Here is a 20,567-nt window from a genome sequence, read left to right on the forward strand (position 1 = left end):
TATTTTTTTCTAAAATTTTATTTTTATACAGATTTTATTTGTGAGAGAGAGAGAGAGAGAGAGAGAGAGAGAGGGAGGATGCCCACAAGCAGGAGGAGCAGCAGGCAGAGGGAGAGCTAGGTTCTCCACTGAGTAAGGAGACTGATGTGGCACTCGATCCCAAGACCCTGGGATCACAACCCAAGGAGCTGAAGGCAGATGCTTAACTGACTGAGCCACCCAGGCACCGAATCTCTAGAATTTTAAATTAAATGTGGAATCAACATTTCTTCACCACTTTTGAGGTATGTCATCTGTTGAACAATCATACTTTTGCTGTCAAACCAAGCTAGTTGACGTTTATTACAGCTGAAGTCTATAAGTAAGAGACTGAGACAGACTATCCAAACCCATGGTTTTCAACTAGGGGCAATTCTTGCCATCTATGGGGCATCTCTCAACATCTGACATTTTTGATGATCACAGCTAAGGGGGTGTTACTGGCATCTTGAGGGTGGAGACTAGGGATGCTGCTAACCATCTATGACACAAGATAGCAAAGAGGTCTCCAGCCCAGTCAACAGTGCCAAGGGTGAGAAGTCCTGGTTTAAACCAAAACCAGAGTCATCTTATTGTGAAAATGGAACCTGTTAGGTATTTGCTACCATGAAGAGTTACTCTTTCCTCTGGGGTAGCCAACATATTGAGTCTTTTAAAATAAACAGTGAGGCTTACACTCCCAAACTCCAAGAAACTTTTAAGAACCAAAGACTTTTTCATACTGCCTCTATTTTCCATTGAAAACAATCTGGCCTTGGTGGTAAGATAACTTTTACTGAACCCTAAATAGCTCTGGATTTCCCACATTTCAGGCAGACACAGAGGGTTCTGCCCACTATCAGAAGTTTTCTGGCCTGTTGTTGTATTTCTCAGCCTTGAAGAAATCCAACTGGAGTTCCACTAGCTGGGTAAAATTACTTAGGTTCTCACTGCCTCAGTTTCTCTTTTAAAAGACAGTGGGTTGAGAAACTCTAAATGCACTTCATGAGCAGTTGTAAAGTTAATGACGCGTGTTAAAGAGGTAGCACAATGCCTAGAAGGCAGCAACATACAATGAATAATAGCTATTATCATGACTATTACCTCTTTTTTTCTTTCTTCCAGGGCCAGAAATTTTTGATACCATTTCTCGTGCTGCTGAACTTCATCCTGTGTTCTTCCAGGAAGGTTTTCTAGAACTTCTCCCATAAACGTTGGCTTCCCTTTATGTTTGTTTCTCACCTTTACAAAGTTCTGATGGTCATAGTCATCCCAGCCCCCTTGCCGCCCTCCAGTTTGCTGAAGAAATTTTTCAAAATCTACCACTTCTTCTGGAAGAGTGCTTGGCATTACTTTGTCTCCAGGAAGCTTGCCTGACATGGCTCTGAAAGCTTTCTCTGCTCCCAAATTACTCAAAGCCCACATGTCGATTTTTCTTGATATGGCACTCAACTCATTATTGGTGCTTTTCTCTTCTTTAATAAGCTCTTCATATCTAAAATTTTAAAGGTAAATTTTGAATAATAAGATAGAAACCAATCCATATTAACCTTGCCTTTTCCCCCCTCTTGAATTTCATTATTCTTTACTCTTTTCATGTCATCTTCTCGACTTAAAATTATTAACATTGTAAATCTAAGCCTTAAAAGAGTTTCCCAAAAGGGGAAAATAATACCCACATCTTTCAAATTCTAGAGTTTTCATCTTGTCCAAATACAAGCAAAAAATCACTTGAAACATAAAAAGCAATCAAAGCTAAAACAAAAGCTGAGGGCAGCCCAGATGGCTCAGCGGTTTAGCACCACCTTCAGCCCAGGGTGTGAGCCTGGAGACCCAGGATTGAGTCCCACATCGGGCTCCCTGCATGGAGCCTGCTTCTCCCTCTGCCTGTGTTTCTGCCTCTCTCTCTGTCTGTGTCTCTCATGAATAAGTAAATAAAATCTTAAAAAAAATTTAAAAAATAAAACAAAAGGAGAGAGGTGTTAAACCGTTCTCGTGTTATGACTAATACCAAATACAGAACAATAAAATGGTTTGTATACAACAACCTAGTGGAGAATTATTGAAAACTAAAAGTCAGTAATTTTATATCAAAATGAATTTAAAACATACATCAACCTCTGTTCTTCCTTAAAAGTGTTAATCGCATTTTCAATTTCTTCCATCATTTCTCTGAGCTTTTCAACAACTGTAAAAAAAAAAAAAAAAAAACACACACACACACGCAAAGACTGTTATGTTGTATTTTAGTAGGACTAAGACTAAAATGTTAGAAAAAAATGAAATGTTGCCTTACTTTAAACACACTTTTTAACCTAAAGGATAAGACACTTATGCTTTTATAAAGCTAATGTTTATGACTATTTTTTTCCAATAACAGATTTATTCCTCTGAATAAGTATTATTAAACCTTAATATCATTATTTTTTCCCATAGAAATGTTTTTATACTACATGTACTGCTTTGTGACAAGTAGTTTTCATTTAACAAAATGCAGTCAAATATGTGGTGAACTTTCCATGTCAATATACATGCGTCCACTCTCATTCTTTTCATGGCTTCATGGGATTTCATTGTCTATACATTCACCCTCAACCATTTAATTAGTTCTCCCAAGTGATGAGCCTTCCAATAGATGCAATGCTAAGGTCAATATTTTTCGTGTAGTGATTCTATATGCTCAAGTGTTTTTAGATAATAACTGAAAATTTGAAATGCCAAATTAAAAAGTATATGCACTTTACAGTATAATTCATGCTGGTGCATGGTCCTGCAGGGAGGCTTAACCCACATGCAGGTCCTGAGAGCCACCTCCTATGCACTTTGAACCATTTCCAAAATGAGAGGTGAAACGGATCATGACTGATTTCACTGATATTTTATGATCATTTATGAGCCTGAGCATTTTTTTAATGTGTTTTGTTTTCCTTTTGCTATAAATGAGTACCTGATAATCTTTACCCATTTTTCCATTAGGTTATTTACCTTTGTTGCTCCAATTTGTCAGCACTCTTTATATGTTACGGACATTAGTTTTTTTAAGTTGCATATGTATTGCTGGTATTTTCCTAATTTGTTTTTCAACTTTATGGTTTTGGGTTTTTTTCTGTTTTTTGGGGGGTATTTTTGTTTTTTTTGTTTTTTTTTGGTGAAGTTGTCAGTGATGTCTACTTTTGGCTTTAAGGCTTCTTTTCATCATACTTACAAACTAGAATACAATTATAAAAACTTGTTTCCTAGGATATTTATGGCTTCATATATTAGTAAAAATTAGGAGAGTCATAGTTATCATTTTTTAGTGCTTCCTACGTTATAAACACTGAACAAGTGCTTTATATGCATTGTCTCACTTCATCTCTCCAGAATCCTGAGGTAGGTCCTATGATTATCTCCATTTTACAGCTAAGGAAATAAAAGCTCAGAAAGACCAAGTAATTGCCTAAAAGCACGTAACTAATAAGTGATTTGATCCTTCAGGAATGAATGTTGGTGTACGCAGGGAGGTAAGAATGCCACTTCATTTTTTTCCAAATCGCTACCTTTTGTCCCAGTACTATTAACCTTTTCCTTATGTGTTCGAAATGCAATTATTTCAAAGGTGACTGTTTGAAAAAGCAATGGTGGGAAAAGCACTAGGCTAGGAATCAGAAAATTAATCTTTTTCTTCTTCATTAGCTGACCAGAGTTTCCATTCTGTACACACTATTCTCTGTTCTACCTACTTCATAACTTGTAAGGATGTGATAGCATTTTAAAGGTAAAGCAACTACATAAAGGCCAGATATTATAGTTAATGATCTAATGTATCTTTATTGATCCCTAACCAATACAGTATGGCCTAGTTCTAGTAAAGCCAAACAGAAAAAGTACTTATTGGGAGAGTATAAATATTTCTAATGAGCAATAGCAAATACTAACACATAAGACAGAACATGAAATCTAAATTCACTCACAATCAGGTGTAGGCTTCACATCTTTTAACTGGTGCTGAAGTTTCTTTACATTGTTATGTATTTTGGCCAGCTGTTGCTGGATTTTTGCTCCTACAAGGAAGAAGCATGTACTTTTTAAATAACTCTATGACAAAGGTGGTTGCAACACAAAAGACTGATCCCTATCACTTAGAAGACAAGCAAGAGCAATTAAATAATGGACAAAAGATGAGTATTTGTGTCAAAACAGCCTGAACATTTCAAGTACCCTTGATCTAAATAAAGTAACTCGCAATTTCCTCCAATATTTAAAAGCCCACTAGGTTAAATTTTTTCTTTCTCTCTCTCTCTCTCTCTCTTTTTTTTTTTAACTCTTTGGAGATTGAGTGATTGAACACTGTTCTAAATACATGGAATAGTAGCTCAGATGTAGTCATGTTTTGTTCTTAAAAAGTTTTTTTTCTTTTTAATTTGCTATCAGTTGTAGAAACAGAATTTGATCTCTACTATTGGAATATTAAAACTGTCTAACCAATATTAACTCCATGAATATACCAACAAACTTCCTAATGAGAATTATTGCTATCTAACCACATCCTCTGTGACAGGGGTTGGTAAGACCCACTGGTGTCATTGTCATGGCCTTGAGGAGATACCCAGCTGCCATGTAGTGGTACCTTTGTTATAGGTTATCAAGCTCAAACAAGGGACTAGCCTGAAAGAACATGCTAGACCCACAATAAAAGCCAGATGATGGTCTCAAAGACATTTTCAGATGTTCTGTATCAGCAGAAAGACTGGATTCTTTTTTCCTATTTTCTTTCTGAAGTAATAACCTTACTTTAATGTTTATTTAAATTATTATGTTAATATCATATATTCATATAATAATATTGTTATTTCATCATCATTGGGTACTTTGTATACCCCCTCTTTCTTTTTTGCAACTTTTCCACAAATAAGCATGAAGCACTAAACAGCTCTGTCCAAAAGTCCTTAAGACCAATTACTTTTTTTTTTTTTTAAGATTTTATTTATCAGAGAGAGAGAGAACATGCACACAAACTGGGTGAGTGGCAGGCAGAGGGAGAGGCATGCTCCTCGCTGAGCAGGGAGCCCAAGGCAGGACAATTTCAATCCCAGGACCCTGCGATCATGACCTGAGCCAAAGGCAGACACTTAACCAACTGAGCCACCTAGGCGTCCCTTAAAACCAATTTTTTTTTTTAAAGTTTACCCATAGGCCCAGAGTCAGTGCTAACAAACCTCACACATGTGTATGAGGTTTTGGTTTGTTCTACCTTTTTTTAAAAAGTAATTTATTTATTAATTTTTAAAGTAATCTCTACACTCAATGTGGGGCTTGAATTCATGGCCCTGAGATCAAGAGTTGCATGTTCTTCCAACTGAGCCTGCCAGGTGCCCCATGGTTTGTTCTACTTTTTATTAAAATTCAAGAATTCCATAAAAGCAGAAACATATCCAACATATTTTACAGGGTCTCATTCACTCACTGTTAGAACTCTAGGTTGGGCAGCTTCTCGAGCAAACTATAATAACTAGGAAAGTTTTGTTATTTTGTTTTTGCCACAGTTTGATCAGCTACAGTGATACTGTCATAGGGAAAATGATCCCTTAATTATTCATTTGGAACTAATATTAAGAATAGGCCAACCATCACATACAGTATTACATAAGTGCAGGCCAAAACTGCAGTGCGATATTTGAGGCAAGGAAAAGGTATTTATTACTTGTAAGTTGTAATATGGGAAGAAGAAACTTTCTATATACTTATGCTAAAACAGTGCATTACATCCTCTCCTAGATAAGATAAACACAAAGTGTGAATAAAGAGAGGCAGAACTGTACAACAATGGGAAATGAAAAGATAGGAATAAAGTTGTCTTACAAAAGGGAATGCACAGAAGGGAAATACTCCAGTAATGGTATGATTAAGACATAGAAAGATCAGTCTCAGGGTGCCTGGGTGGCTCAGGGAGTTAAGTGTCTGACTCTTGATTTTGACTCAGCAAGGAGTCTGCTTGAGATACTCTCTCCCTCTTTCCTTCTGCCCCTACCCCTGCTCACACTCTCGCTCTCTAAAATAAATAAATAAATAAATTAATTAATTATTTTAAAAAAAGATCCATCTCTCAGTTGTCTACAAAAGGACTGAGAAAAATATTAAATGAGGGATGTTAAGATTTCTCTGCAAAGTAAAAAACTAGACATTTGATAATTATATTAGGGCCTGCTGTCATCCCAACAGAAGAGGAAGAATGATTTTTGCCACTAACTGACAGAGGATGACTTTTTACAATACTGCAGTCTTAGATTCTGAAAGAAAACATTTAAGAATTTCTTTTAATCGACTATAAAGGAGTATAAGCAGTGTAGTTTTTATATGTCTTAATATTTCATAATGCTTAGTTGATAACCATTATTTTTCCTTTATGCAATGCTTCAGTTTTTTTTTCATTATAACAAGGATTTTGCAACATAGAAACTCTTTACAACAAAACAAGATATTTTTACAGAATTCTTTAAGAGCAACATTTAATATTTAATACACTGTTACCAATGATTAGTATTTATTAGTAACAGCAGAACATAGTCATTGTGCACTTTATACAGTACTTTCTCATGTATTACACTTCATTGGATGCACAGACAGCTCCTCTGAGGCAGAAATGGTAGGTTTTCTATCAGAGACAAGGAACTCCGTTTTAAGGAACTCTGGCCTTGCCCACCTCCTACCACAGCTGAGTAAGGCATCTGCATCTCTTGGTGTTTACTTATTCAGTCAACAACACCAGGGCGATGAGAGCCCTAGAACTGATTTCCCTTCATTTTAAGAAATTTTAACTGATGTGGCAACCAAAAAACAAAACCCTCTTTTTCCTCTTAAATAGAAAAAAACATACATAGAAAACAATCCAATTCGAATGACTGAATAGGGACTTGAAAAAATACAGATCCCTAAAAGACAGAGTTATTACCAACTAGAAAGTGATTTTGACAGAGAATGCACACAGTCAATGCACACAGAGAGAGCAAAACAACTACAACTTAGTGTCACTCAACAGTTTGTAGCTCATCATGAACTCAACTTACTTTCTGTTTTCCTGCTGTTAATCAATTTATTTTCTAATTCTTCCAGCATACTCTGCTCACTTCTGAAGTCACTTTTTTGGTTGTAGAAATGACTGTGTTTATCTTTTTCTATGTTAATAACTCTTCAGAAAAAGAAACAAATGGCATAAATATGATTAAACATATTTTTAATTGTTTAAAATATGAAGACACTCATTATAATCAGTACTTATAGATGGATTAATTCATCTAAGGAGTCCAAATATAATTACTAGAATTAATACATCTAAAGAGTAAAATAGTAGTTAAAAAAGAGTCAAGTTCAATTACAATCATGAGTAATTGAACTGCTATTAAAATTATAAAATGTAAGTTTTGGAAAAGGCAGTCGTGGACTTACTTTGAAAACACAATAGCTATTTGGCTCTTGATTCCAACTCAGTCTTGCTGTGGCCTGAAAATGGCCACCACTGCAAATGGCTGCTTTCAATAGGAGATAGGTTAGCTTTGTAAACTGAGCCAAGACCTTTAACTTCCCCTGCGGTGAACCTCCTCCTCACTAAATGTGAATGACAGATCTCAATGACCTAAACCAGGATGTGATTAAATTATATGACAGACGTTCATGCAGTAAAAATGTACTATAGAAATGCATTACTAATATTAATAAACCTAAAATTTCAAGAGGCAAATGATCTACAAAGACAGGAACTTTAGTATATTTAGGGAAGTCATCTACAAGGTGATTTAGTATATTTAGTATATTTAGGGAAATCACCTATAAGGACTTCAGAGCTTCTTCAGTGTCATCTTTGCTCTTTGGATTTAGTTCATCTACCAGTAAGGAGTGCTAATGCTAGCATGAACCCTGGGGTAAGACAAAACAAATACTAGCAAAAAGATTTTCTGGTTGGTCAAAGAAGTTTATTTTCTTCTTCCAGAAATGAACACAAATTATTCTCTAGTAATCCTGTATTTAACAAATACTGGGATATCTCTGGCCATGACTTAATTTCATATAACCTAAGGGAGAGTTTCCCAGTATTTTCTACTTTGGCATCCATTTAAAAAAAGTTAATATTTATAAGGTACAGTGGGGTAAACAGATGATGAGATGTCTTGGGCCCTACCTGGCTGCCCCAAAGGCTGAGAAGATTACTACCGTAATACATGAGCATGGGTGGAGGAAGCCAAAGATAGAACAGAGCTGTCAAAGAGATCTCAGGGCAGCCCAGGTGGCTCAGCGGTTTGGCGTCTGCCTTCAGCCCAGGGCCTGATCCTGGTGACCCGGGATCGAGTCCCACATTGGGCTCCCTGCATGGAGCCTGCTTAAGAAGCACTCCTCTGCCTATGTCTCTGCCTCTGTGTGTGTGTGTCTCTCATGAATAAAAAATAAAATCTTAAAAAAATATATAAAGAGATCTCAGTCTGCATGTCAACTCTAAAGGACTGAGGGAGTCCTGTGCTGAGGACTGGGAAGGCCATCCAGGTTCTGGTGGCAGGTGGGGGAAATTATAGGATCAGAGAGAAATGTCTGCATGTACACAGGATTTGCTATAACAGTAAGTTATGTTCTGTGATTCCTAGGTTAGAAATATTTACCTGCTAAGACATTCAAAATGTACTAATGGAGACAGATAGCTAAATATAGGAAAAGATGCCCAACCTTGCTCATAGTAGAAGAAATGCAAAGTAAAACTACACCATGGTAACATTGTGCACCTACCAGGTTGGCAAAAATCACAAGTGTAAACACATATTCTGTTGATAAAACTGTGGAGAAATAAGTCCTCTCACACATTTCTAGTGGAATTACAAATTGCCTGTGGGGTGTTGTTTAACAATATTTATTTATTACATCTACAAACCCATGGGCCTTTGAGCATTTCTACCTCTAGGAATTTTTCCTGTAGATATATTTACACATGTAGAAAACAATTGGACAGATGTAGATAACTATGATTCATTATGACAAAAAACCGAATGTAACCTAAATGTCCATCACTATGGGGCAGGGTACATAAATTATGGTGCATTTGTGCCCTGGAATACAGCACAGCAATACTGTGTTCTGTGTGCTGATATGGAAAGAGTTCCAAAATGCACTCTTCTTCTAACAAAGGTTTTACATAAGAATATCAGATACACCCCAAAAGTAGAAAACGATTGAATGACTCCCCTTGCCTACCTTCATATCACTCTGATTTGATAATTTTACCTCTCTTGGTTCACCAAGCTCTTCTACTTTTTAATCCTTTCTCTTTGTCTCTCTTTAACTGAAGCATTCTAAAGTAAATCTACTATATGATTCAATTTCACCCCAGCATACCTGAATATGCATCTCTAGAGATTATGAATACTTGACTTACTGTAATGCCATGATCATGTCTGACAAAAATCAACAACTCCTTGGTATTTAAGATATACTCTTAAGTTAAAAACAAAACAAGATGCGTAAAAGTGTGTACAGTATGCTACCACTTATATAAAAAAGGAAAAATCTGAATATGTATTTTTATTTCCTCCTAAGCAAATAAAAATCCTGTGGAAGGATACAAGAAAATAAAAATAGTGGCTGTCTGAAGGGAGGAGAGGTGGGTGACTGGGATCTGGGGTGAAACAGACTCTCCACTCTGTACCCTTCGATGTATGTTGATTTTTGAACCATGTGAATGTATTACCTATGCTGAAAACAAAAACAGAACTATATTTTAAACTGTTGCTTTTCTGTATTCAATGAAAATTGTTGGCCAGAAACACTCTATTAATGGATTTTTCTAACACTGTTTCTTTCCATGAGATTTTCCAAAATCTTATAACAAGATGAAGAAAGTCTATTCAGAGCTATAAAACCTAACACATACTGGTAAACAAAGTATATATACTGCCATAATTGACTGGTTTGCTATAAACATGGCTATTAACCACTTGGCCGATTACTCTGTCTAGAGACAAACATAAGCCAGACCCCTAACCTAGAGTCCAGTTCTACTTAAAATCATACATTTCAGAAATAAAAAATAAAATAAAATTGTATTTCCTCAAATTCTGAATATTAAAAATAAAACTATTATATCAATGCAGAGACAATTCAATCTCCCAAAGCTACAGTATGGTATAAGTTTCAAAAGTCAAACAGTATACGTTTTTGTTGGCAGAATTTCTAAACAGAACTGCCTCATTCCTGCCCATCTAGAGACCATTCCTTACAATAGGCTCTATTTCTGATTTCCTTAGGAAATTAGTATTATACAAAGTCAAGCAGTGTTCGTATAAAGCTCTCAACTGGGATGCCTGGGTAGCTCAGCGGTTGGGCATCTGCCTTCAGCTCAGGGGCGTAATCCTGGGATCCGGGATCGAGTCCCACATCCGACTCCCTGCAGGGAGACAGCTTCTCCCTCTGCCTATGTCTCTGCCTCTCTCTCTCTTCTCTCATAAATAAATTTTAAAAATCTTAAAAAAAAAGAAAGCCCTCAACTGCAGGGTAGGGTTGGGTGTATAAGTTCTAATTCTTTTGATCATCCTTTACAATACTTATATCATGGTCCTGCTGATGATGAACATTCGACAGACATCACTGGTTATTTAAAGAAAAAATACACATATGCTAAAAATGAAAAATGAAAGTAAATGGCAACTTCTCCATTACTCTAGACATGATGTGCAGGACGGATCTGAAAGAGGAGAGACTGAAGGAGGGAGATCAATTAAAAGGCCATTTCAAGAAAAACAACTCGAGGGTACAGACTCTTCATTAAAATCACTGAACTAAAAAATATTTACCAAGTGCTTATCTTGGTTGAAAATGTACCAATGTATGAGATCTAAACAAATAACTGTCTTGTTTCCCTTGAAATACACTGATTCAAATAACACAACTAATAATGTTAACTGAAGATAATGTTCTTATACTTACTGATTTCTTAATTTTTCTGCTGTGCGTATGAACTCTGCTTTCTTTGTCCGACTGACTTTCTGCTTCCAGTTTTGAAGCTGAAAGGGACGAATCCCACCCGAAGTATCAAAACCACTGTCATTCTACACAGAGAACAAAAACAGATTTACCATCAATAATAAAAATGGCAAAAGATGAAGGCAGAATTTTTTTTTCGGAGATAAAGTGTCAGTAATCAAGTTTCTTGAGGGATAATTTGGGGGCCGATCTTATTTAATTTTAAAATGCTAAATTAATAAATATTAAGTCTGGGGATTTTTACAAAAAGATCTAATTATTTCAGTCATTTAGCAATATGTATTAAACACTTATGATGTGATATGTGGTGCTCTGGACACCAGGGAAATAATGATGACCTACATCAATATGGCCCCAGGCTTAAAGTCTAATGAGGGAAACATTTAAAAAGAAAAAAGTAAACCAGCAATAAAGAAAAAACACCAACTGCAGTAAGTGCTACTTAAGAAATAAACAGGATAAGGGTGCCTGGGTGGCTCAGTCGGTTAAGGGCTGCCTTTGGCTCAGGTCACTATCTCAGAGTTCTGGGATCAAGCCCCACATTGGGCTCTGCTTAGCGAAGAGCCTGCTATTCCTTCTCCATCTGCTTGTTCTGCTCCCCTGCTTGTTCTCTCAATCGCAAATAAGTAAACAAAATCTTTAAAAAAAAGAAAAGCGGGGGAGAGGGAAGAAACAGGACTGAGATGGAGATAATGGATAAAAGGATTGTTTTTTTAGTTAGAATGACCACAGAAGTTCTATTGAGGGGATGACGCTTAAGGAATATTGGAGCCAGCCATGCCACAAAGAGTAGGGAAAGGGGTCCCAGGCAGAGGGCCCAGTGTGTGCAAAAGCTGCAGAGCAGGAAGGACCTTGGCTGGTTCAAGCAGACAAAGAGCAGTGATGACATGATGTTAGCAGAGGTGGGGAGCTTGGTAGGAGGTAAACGTAGACAGGCAGGTACATGGCCTATCTCATTGGCATTTCAAGTCACTTAGGGAGTCTGGATTTTACTCAAGAGTTTTGAGCAGAAGAATATCATGATAGATGGAAATTTTTAAGAAACACTTTCTGGCCATTTTCAGAGAATAAATTGGTGGGAGGTGGGGGGAGGAGGTAAAGCAAGACTGGAAGTAGAAGGATGGAGGAAGAAGCTGGTACATCTAGAACATGGATGAGGGATGATGGTGTCTAGGAGTACGGGGGTGGTGGCAGATATAATAAGAAGTAAGACCAGGGCTGCCTAGGTGGCTTAGTTGGTTGAATATCTGACTCTTGGTTTCAGCTCAGGTCATGATCTTTGGGTCCTGGGCCTGAGTCCCACGTCTGGCTCTGCACTCAGTGTGATGTCTGCTTGTCCCTCTCCCTCCTACCCCTCCCCCTGCTCTTTCTCAAATAAATAAAATCTTAAAAAAAAAAAGTAGTAAGATCAAATACATTTTGGATCTATAACCAAGAGGAACTGCTGACAGATTGATGTAGGAGATGAGAGAGAAAGGAAACAAGAGTTTACATTTCTAGAAGCAACCAAAAAAAAAAAAAAAGTAATGAATTTAGGAAATATTTTTTCATTGAGATACGTAATTCATATTACCATAGAGTATATCCATCTAGTGTACAATTCAATGGTTTTTAATATATTCACAAATGTGTACAAACATCACTACTACCTAATTCCAGATTTCCATCATACCAAAAAGAAATCCCGGATGTTCCAGCAGTCACTCCTCACCCCTCTTCCCCACTTGCCCCTGGCAACCTTTTAATCTATTTTCGACTCCATGGATTTGCCTGTTCTGCACAATTAATATAAATGGCATCACACAATGTGTAACCCTGTGTCTGGCTTCTTTCACTTAGTATAATGTTTTTAATATTCAACCACATTGTATCATAAATCTGTACTTCATTTCTTTTTATGGCTGAATAATATTCTATTATATGGATCTACCATATTTTGTTTACCCATTCATCAGTTGATGGAAAATTAGCTATTTCCACTCTTTGGCCAATATGAATAATGCTACTATGACCATTTTTGTGCAAGCTTTAGTATGAATATGCTTTCTTTTGGGCATACACCTAACAGTGGAATTTTGGGATCACAAGGAAATTCTGTTTTACTTTCTCACTTTAAAAATTGGGTTGTCTTGGGTGCCTGGGTAGCTCAGTTGGTTAAGCAAGCATTTGCCTTCAGCTCAGGTCATGATCCCAGGGTCCTGGAATCGAGCCCCAGGTTGGGCTCCCTGCTCAGAGGAGAGTCTGCTTCTCCCTCTTCCTTTGCCCTTCACCCAACTCATGCATGTGTGCATATGCATGCACTCTCTCTCTCTCAGATAAATAAAATCATTAAGAAATTAAAAAGTAAAGAATAAAAATTGGGTTGTCTTTTTTATTGTTAGTTGGAAGCATTCTTTATATGTTCTGGATATAACTCCCTTATCAGATAAAAGACCTGCAAATATTTTCCCCTTTTTCCTGAGCCATCTTTCCATTTTCCTGATAACATCCTTCAAAACACAAACATTTTCAATTTTTATAACATCCAATTCATCCATTTTATCTTTGGCTGCTTGTGTATTAGATATTATACAGAAGAAACATTCAAAGGTCATGAAGACTCACATCTACATTTTTTTCTAAGAGTTTTATACTTTTATCTTTTACACTTAGGTCTCCATCTATTTTGAGTTAGTTTTTTTTATATATGGTGTGTGGCAGGAGTCCAATTTCATTTTGTATGTAGATATCCAGTTATCCCAACACCACTTGCTGAAAAGAATCTTCTTACTGAATTATCTTGGCACACTTGTTGGAAATCAATTGCCCATAAACGTAGGCTTTACCTCTTAACTCTCACTAATCTGTATGTCTATCTTTATGCCAATACCACACCGTTGATTACTGTAGCTTCACAATAGGTTTTGAAATTAAGAAATATGAGTCCTCTAACTTTGTTCATCAAGACTGTTTTGGCTATTTTGAGTCCCTTGCATTTCCCATATGAATTTTAGAATCAGCTTATCAATTTATGAACAAAAAGGCAACTGAGATTTCCACAGGGATTGCACTGTCTCTGCAAATCAATTTGGGGAGTATTGCCATCTTAACAATATTAACTCTTCATATTCATGAGCCTAAAATGTCCAATGATGTAGGTCTTCCTTCTTTTCTTTCAATGATGTTTTGGAATTTTTAGAGCATAAGTTTTTACTTCTTTTGTGAAATTCATATGTGTTTTATTCTTATGATTCTACTATAAACAAAATTTTCCTGATTTCATTTTTGAATTGTCCATTGCTAGTATATAAAATTATAACTAATTTTTATCGATTGCTTTTTTATCCTTCAATCTTGAATTTATTTGCTCTAGTAGTTTTTATGTGGACCCTTAAGGATTTTTATATACAGATTATGCCACCTGCAAATAAGAATAGTTTTACTTCTTCCTTTCCAATTTGTTTTTCTTGACTAATTGCCTTTGCTAGAATCTCCAGTGAGTAAGTGGTGAAAACGGACATTCTTGTCTTGTTCCTTATCTTATACGGAAAGCTTTTTAATCCTTTGTCACTGAGTGTTATGTCAGCTGTGGGAATTTTATAGAGCCTTTATCAGATTGATGTGTTCTCTTTCATTGCTAGTTTGTTGAATTTTTTTTATCATGGAAAGGTGTTGGATCTTGTCAATTGCTCTTTCTAAATCTGCTGGAATAATCATGTGATTTGTCCTTTACTCTATTAATAAGTTCTATTATTGATTGATTTTCATATGCTGAACTAACCTGTATGTCTGGTACAAATCCCAGCTGATCATGGTATGAATCCTTTTCATATATTGTTAGATTTGAGTTACTAATATTTTATTGGGGAATTTGCATCTGTATTCATAAGAAATACTAGTCTGTTATTTTCTTTCTTGTGATCTTTGTCTGATTGTGGTATCAGGGTGATAATAACCAGTCTCACAGAATGAATTGAAAAAATCCCCTCCTCTAGTTTCTGAAACAATTTTGGTACAAACAAAAAACTACATTTATACTGACTTCTATATTTACCTCCCCATTTACTTTACCAGTACTTTTCATTGATATTCTTCTTCATGTGGATTTGAATTTCTATGTCTTTTCATTCACTTTGAAAGATTTGCTTTAATACTTCTTGTAGGGCATATATACTGGCATATATGTTAGTGTTTGGGAATGTCTTAATTTCTTCATTTTTAGAGAATAATTTGGGTGGACACAGAATTCTTCGTTAACAGTTCTTTACTTTTAGTACTTTAACTAAATCATTCCACTGCCTTCTGGAATCCAAGGTTTCTGAAAAGAAGTCAGCTGTTAATCTTATTAAAGATTTCTTGTATATGACAAGTTCCTTCTCTTGGTGCTTTCAAGATTTTTTTTTTTGTCTTTGTCTTTCAACAGTTTGATTATGATGTGTCCAGGTATGAACTCTGAGTTTACTTGGAGTTTATCAAGCATTAACAATATGTAGATTAATATTTTTCATCAAATTTGGGAAGTTTTCAGGGTACCTGGGTGGCTCAGTTGATTAAGCCTCCAACTCTAGATCTCAGCTCAGGTCTTGATCTCAGGGTCATGAGTTCAAGGCCCATGTTGGGCTCCACACTGCATGTGAAGCCTACTTAAAAAAAAAAATTGGGGAAGTTTTTCAGCAATAATTTCTTATAATCTCCTGCCCCTTCTGATTTCTCTCTCCTCTCCTTCTGAGATTCTCAGTATATATGATCTTCATGGTGTCTCACAGGACTCTGAGACTCTGTTCATTTTTCTTTTTTTCATTTCTGTTCCTCAGTCTGGATAATCTGAATTGGCCTTTTTCAAGTTTCTGACTCTTTCTTCTGCTAGCTGAAGTTGGATGTTGAGCCCCTTTAGGGAACATGTCATTTGAGTTCTTGTACTTTTTAACTCCAGAATTTCTATTTAATTTTTTACAATTTTAATCTCTTTATAGGTATTTTTAATTTAGTGAGACATCATCCTCATGCTCTTTTAGTTCTGTAGCCATGGTTTCCTTTAGTTTTTTTTGAATGAATTTAAAACAGCTTATTTAAAGTCTTTGTCTATTATTTCCAACACCTAGTCTTCCTTAAGACAGTTTCTTTATCCTGCTTAAAAAAAAAAAAAAATCTTGTGTTTTTTTTTGGTTTTTGCATAGCTCATATTTTTTTTGTTAAAAACTTGATATTTAAAAATATAATTTGGTTAATCTATTATATTAACATAATTATATTACATTATAAATATAATAATTATATTAAAAATATAATTTGCCTCAAAATGAGATTCTCTTCTAACCCCAAGCTTTGTTGTTGTTGCTGTTTAGTCAACTTCCTGAACTAATTCTGTGAAAACTATATTCTTTGTGTGGCACTGAAATCTCTGCCTGGTTAGCTCAGTTGTCATCTTATGGTTGACTGGTCAGAGGTTTTCCTAGATGCTGAGAACCAATACGTCTTCCAGCCTTTGCTAAGGAGGTCTGCACACATACCAGGGTACACCTTCAACACTTAGGCAGGCTGTTTACAAGTCAAACTCAGCCTTCACTCATCACTTGCACAGAGCTTCAAGGTCAGCCAAGGATGAAGGCTTAGGGCTTTCTCAGGTCTTCCCCAGTGTAGTGTTTTCCTAATGCTACTGTAACAACTTACCACAAATAAGTTTAACACAACCTTGCTGGCTTAAACAACATAAATTTAATATCTCACATTTCTGGAGCCCTAGGTGTTGGCAGGTTTGTGTTCCTTCTGGAGACTTCAGGGAAGAATCTACTTCCATACTTTTTTTCAGCTCTTAAAAGCCACCCTCATCCTTGCCTCATGCACCTTCCTCACATTGTTGCACCCTCTTCCTTCCATTGTCACATCTCCTACCACTGGCTCTGATCCCTCTGCCTCCCTCTTAAAAGGACCTTTGTGAATACATTAGGCTTACACAGATAAGCCAAGATAATCTCTCCATTTTAAGATCTCTAATTATATCACATCTGCAAAGTCCCTTTTACCATGTAAGGTCACAGAGCCACAGGTACTGGGGATTAGAATGTGAATATCCTGGGGGGAGGGATGCATTATTCAGCCTACCACACCTAAACACAGACATAACCCTACACATGTGTGTGATCTTCTAGAGGAAATTCCTTGTAAGTAATAAGGTAAAGTCAGAGAAGAAATGTAGTTATTACTAAAGGACTACTCCAAGCAGCCAAGGGCCATAACATCTAGGCCATCAGAGGGAAGTTTACTTAAGAAAAAAACAGAACAGGACACAGCCCTATCCTAGTTTAAAGCAGGGACACACGCTAGTGTGATGCTGTTATAGATACCTTTTAAAACTCATAATTCAACTATTAAAATGATTAAGAGGGAAATGGTATTTGAGAGGAAGGTAAGGATTTGTGGTCTTCAGACTTGTAAAACAATGGTGAGGGGGATTATCAATAAACATATAATTACGAGAAAGGATAAACAGGGTGCGTTATTACTTTTCATTATGGGTAAGAAATTTATAAGGTTCCATACACTAAGGAGGTTGTAGAATAAAATACAATACAAAATGTTTCTAAAACTTCGAAGGGAATTTCTCCAAAATAATGCGAAGGAACTGTTATAGACTAATTTATGTCTTCCCCCCCAATTCATATATTGAAGCCCTAACCCCCTTTGTGACTATACTTGGAAATAGGGCCTTTGAGGAGGTAATTAAAGCTAAATGAGATCATAAGGGTGAGGCCCCACCCAAATAGGACTAGTGTCCATATAAGAAGAGGAAGAGGGGTGCCTGGGTGGCTCAGTTGGTTAAGTGCATGCCTTTGGCTCAGGTCATATCCCAAGGTTCTGGGATTGAGCCTCATGCTGGGCTCCCTGCTCGGTGGGGAGCCTGCTTCTCCCTCTCCCTCTGCTGCTCCTCTTGCTTGTACTCTCTCTGTCAAATAAATAAATAAAACCTTAAAAAAAAAAGAAGAAGAAGAGAAAGAGACACTGGTGATCTCTCTCTCTCTCTGTGCACAGTAGAAAGGCCATGTGAAGACACTTAAGCTATCTACATGCCAAGGAGAGAGCTCACACCACAAAGCAATCCTAGCATCACCCTAACCTTGGACTATTCTAGCCTTCCAAACTGTGAGGAAATTAACTTGTGTTGTTTAGCCACCTAGTCTGTGATACTTTGTTAGTATGCCCTAACAAACTAATACAGGAATTTTAGCTATTTTAGTGAACATTTCTTACACCATGAAGTGGTCATCAGGAAAAATCTCTCCTCAAAAAACATTAGTTGGTTTCACTATAAGAGTCAGTGGGAATATTCATGCATTTAATCATATGACAAATACTCAAGTTCAGTGGTAAGCTGAGAATTTGAGTGTGTAGGTGTGTGTGGTATATGAGGGAAGTGCAAAGATGGATTATACCTAGCTAAAATCCTCAAAAACCTCACAATATGGTACAGCAGTGGTTCTAATTTCTTTTTTAAAGCCCAAACACCCTTGAAAGATTGTTACTGCTGTCATCATCAACTACGAGGCTCTTCCTTCCCTAAAATGATGAAAGCATATAGAGCAGGGTGTCTCAGCCTTAACACTCCTGACATTTTGGGCTAGATAATTTTTTTGTTGGGGGACTATCTTTTGACTTCTACCCACCAGATGCTAGTGGCACACACAACCCAACCCCACTCCAGTTGTGACAACCAAAAATGTCTCCAGACATTGCTAAATGTCAGAAATAGATAAAATATTTCAAACAGCTCCACAGGTGATTTTGATCCAACCCCTGGAAAGGCAAACATCACCAGAAAGGAGTGATAAAAAGGCCCATTAATGACATTATCAGGCAAAACATGATGACAGTATTTAGAGAACAAATCAGTTTGAACTAGAGTAAGCCAGAAAGGCTTCATGGAAAAAGCCAGCAAGCTGGCTAAACCCCTGGGATCATACATTAAATAAAATGTTAAAAATTATTTTTAAAGTACTTAATGCATTATTATATTTTACTTTTTTCCCCCTAGGACATCTGGGCCAGAGGTAGAATAATAGAATTACAGGGGGATGCTGTGAAACATTTGGCTGAGGTGGAATTTCCTGAGCTAATAATTCAAATCAAGATAGAAAATCGCTATATTCTCTTAGAAGAAGAAATAGAACCTATCCTCACTTCACAAAAGCCTTCCTTCAAGTCTGGATTGATCCTCAAATACTCAGTGAGTGCCTACTATGATTCAGGACTAAAACACAAGAGAAAAAGGAAAATATGTAACATGTAGCCTACTGGTAATAAGTGCCATGGAGCAAAACAAAACCAGAAGAGGGAATAGGGTGTGATGAGTAAGGGGATTCAGTTTGGGTAAGTCATGAAAAGAAGCACTGAGGGACACCTAGGTGGCTCGGCGGTTGAGCGTCTAGATGCTTTTGGCTCAGGGTGTGATCCCAGGGTCTGGTGATCGAGTCCCACATCAGGCTTCCTGCATGAAGACTGCTTCTCCCTCTGCCTAAGTCTCTCCCTCTCTCTCTGTGTCTCTCATGAGTAAATAAATAAAATTTTAAAAAAAGAAAAGAATCACTGAGCTGATGGCACTTGAACAAAGTTACATGAAAGAAACAGAGCTAGGGGTGCCTGGGTGGCTCAGTGGTTGACCATTATCTGCCTTTGGCTCAGATCATGATCCCGGGGTCCTGGGATCAAGTCCCACATGGGGCTCCCTGCTCAGCAGAGAGGGGAACTTTTCCCTCTGCCTATGTCTCTGCCTCTCTGTGTGTCTCTCATGAATAAATAGAAGAAGTTTTTTTTTTTTTAAAAAAGAAGAAAACAGAGCTAGCCACAGAATCAAGAGGGAAGAGGGAATCGCAATGACAAAGGTCCTAAGGTAGGAGAGTGCTAGGCATGCCTGAGGGACAAGCAGAAGGCTCTGCAGACCGTGGAAAGGACATCGGCTTTTACTATGAGGGCTCTGAGCTGAAGAGTGTCATTACTGGACTGAACTGCCCCGGCTGTTGAGGATACTTTAAGAAGGCAAGAATGTTAGAACAGAAACCAATTCAGAAAGTATTTCAGCCAGGGAGAAATGATGGTGTGGACAAGGGCAGCGGCACTGGAGATGTGAAGAGTGAGTGGGATTTCTGACTTACTCTGCAGGTAGGACACGGGGGGCTGCCCACGCTCTGGGTGTGGGCTGCGGGACAACGAGAGCAGTGGAGGTCTCTGGCGGAAGCAACTGGACCCAGCCGTCCCTGAGGATCCTCTGGTCCCCGGCGCGGAGACCGAGGTCCTAGGCAGATACGAGACCACCCCGTGTTTAGCTCTTCTTGTGCTCCTCGCTCAGACACAATAACGGAGCAGCCACCAACGACCGGGCACCGTGCAGGGCCCCGCGGACGTGGGGACCAGAAGGCACGGAGTCGCCAAGACGTTAGGTTCTCATCACGGGGCTGGGGGCGGCGGAGCCAGGGTTTCCACCCAGACTTTGCCTCGATGCCAAAGCCACATGGCCGTGGCTCTGAAAAAGCAGTTGCACGCACAAGCCCACAGAGCGCGACGCCCGGCGTGGGCCCGGC

General features: G+C 37.6%; 1 protein-coding gene across 3 annotated transcripts in view; it reads right to left on the bottom strand.

Moving 5' to 3' along the window:
• The window catches only part of CCDC112 (coiled-coil domain containing 112), a 45,212-nt gene that overhangs the window by 6,928 nt on the left and 17,717 nt on the right, over positions 1-20,567 (bottom strand). For all 3 annotated transcript variants that reach the window (XM_049115965.1, XM_035697000.2, XM_025446702.3), the window contains exons 2-6: positions 10,960-11,081; positions 7,065-7,186; positions 3,972-4,061; positions 2,131-2,206; positions 1,123-1,513 (exon numbers count right to left, since the gene is read on the bottom strand). In XM_049115965.1, coding sequence (XP_048971922.1) covers positions 1,123-1,513; positions 2,131-2,206; positions 3,972-4,061; positions 7,065-7,186; positions 10,960-11,081 — 801 coding nt within the window. The remainder of the gene's footprint in view (positions 1-1,122; positions 1,514-2,130; positions 2,207-3,971; positions 4,062-7,064; positions 7,187-10,959; positions 11,082-20,567) is intronic.

Source organism: Canis lupus, chromosome 11, assembly GCF_003254725.2.
Source record: "Canis lupus dingo isolate Sandy chromosome 11, ASM325472v2, whole genome shotgun sequence".
NCBI classification, from domain to species: Eukaryota; Metazoa; Chordata; class Mammalia; order Carnivora; family Canidae; genus Canis; species Canis lupus.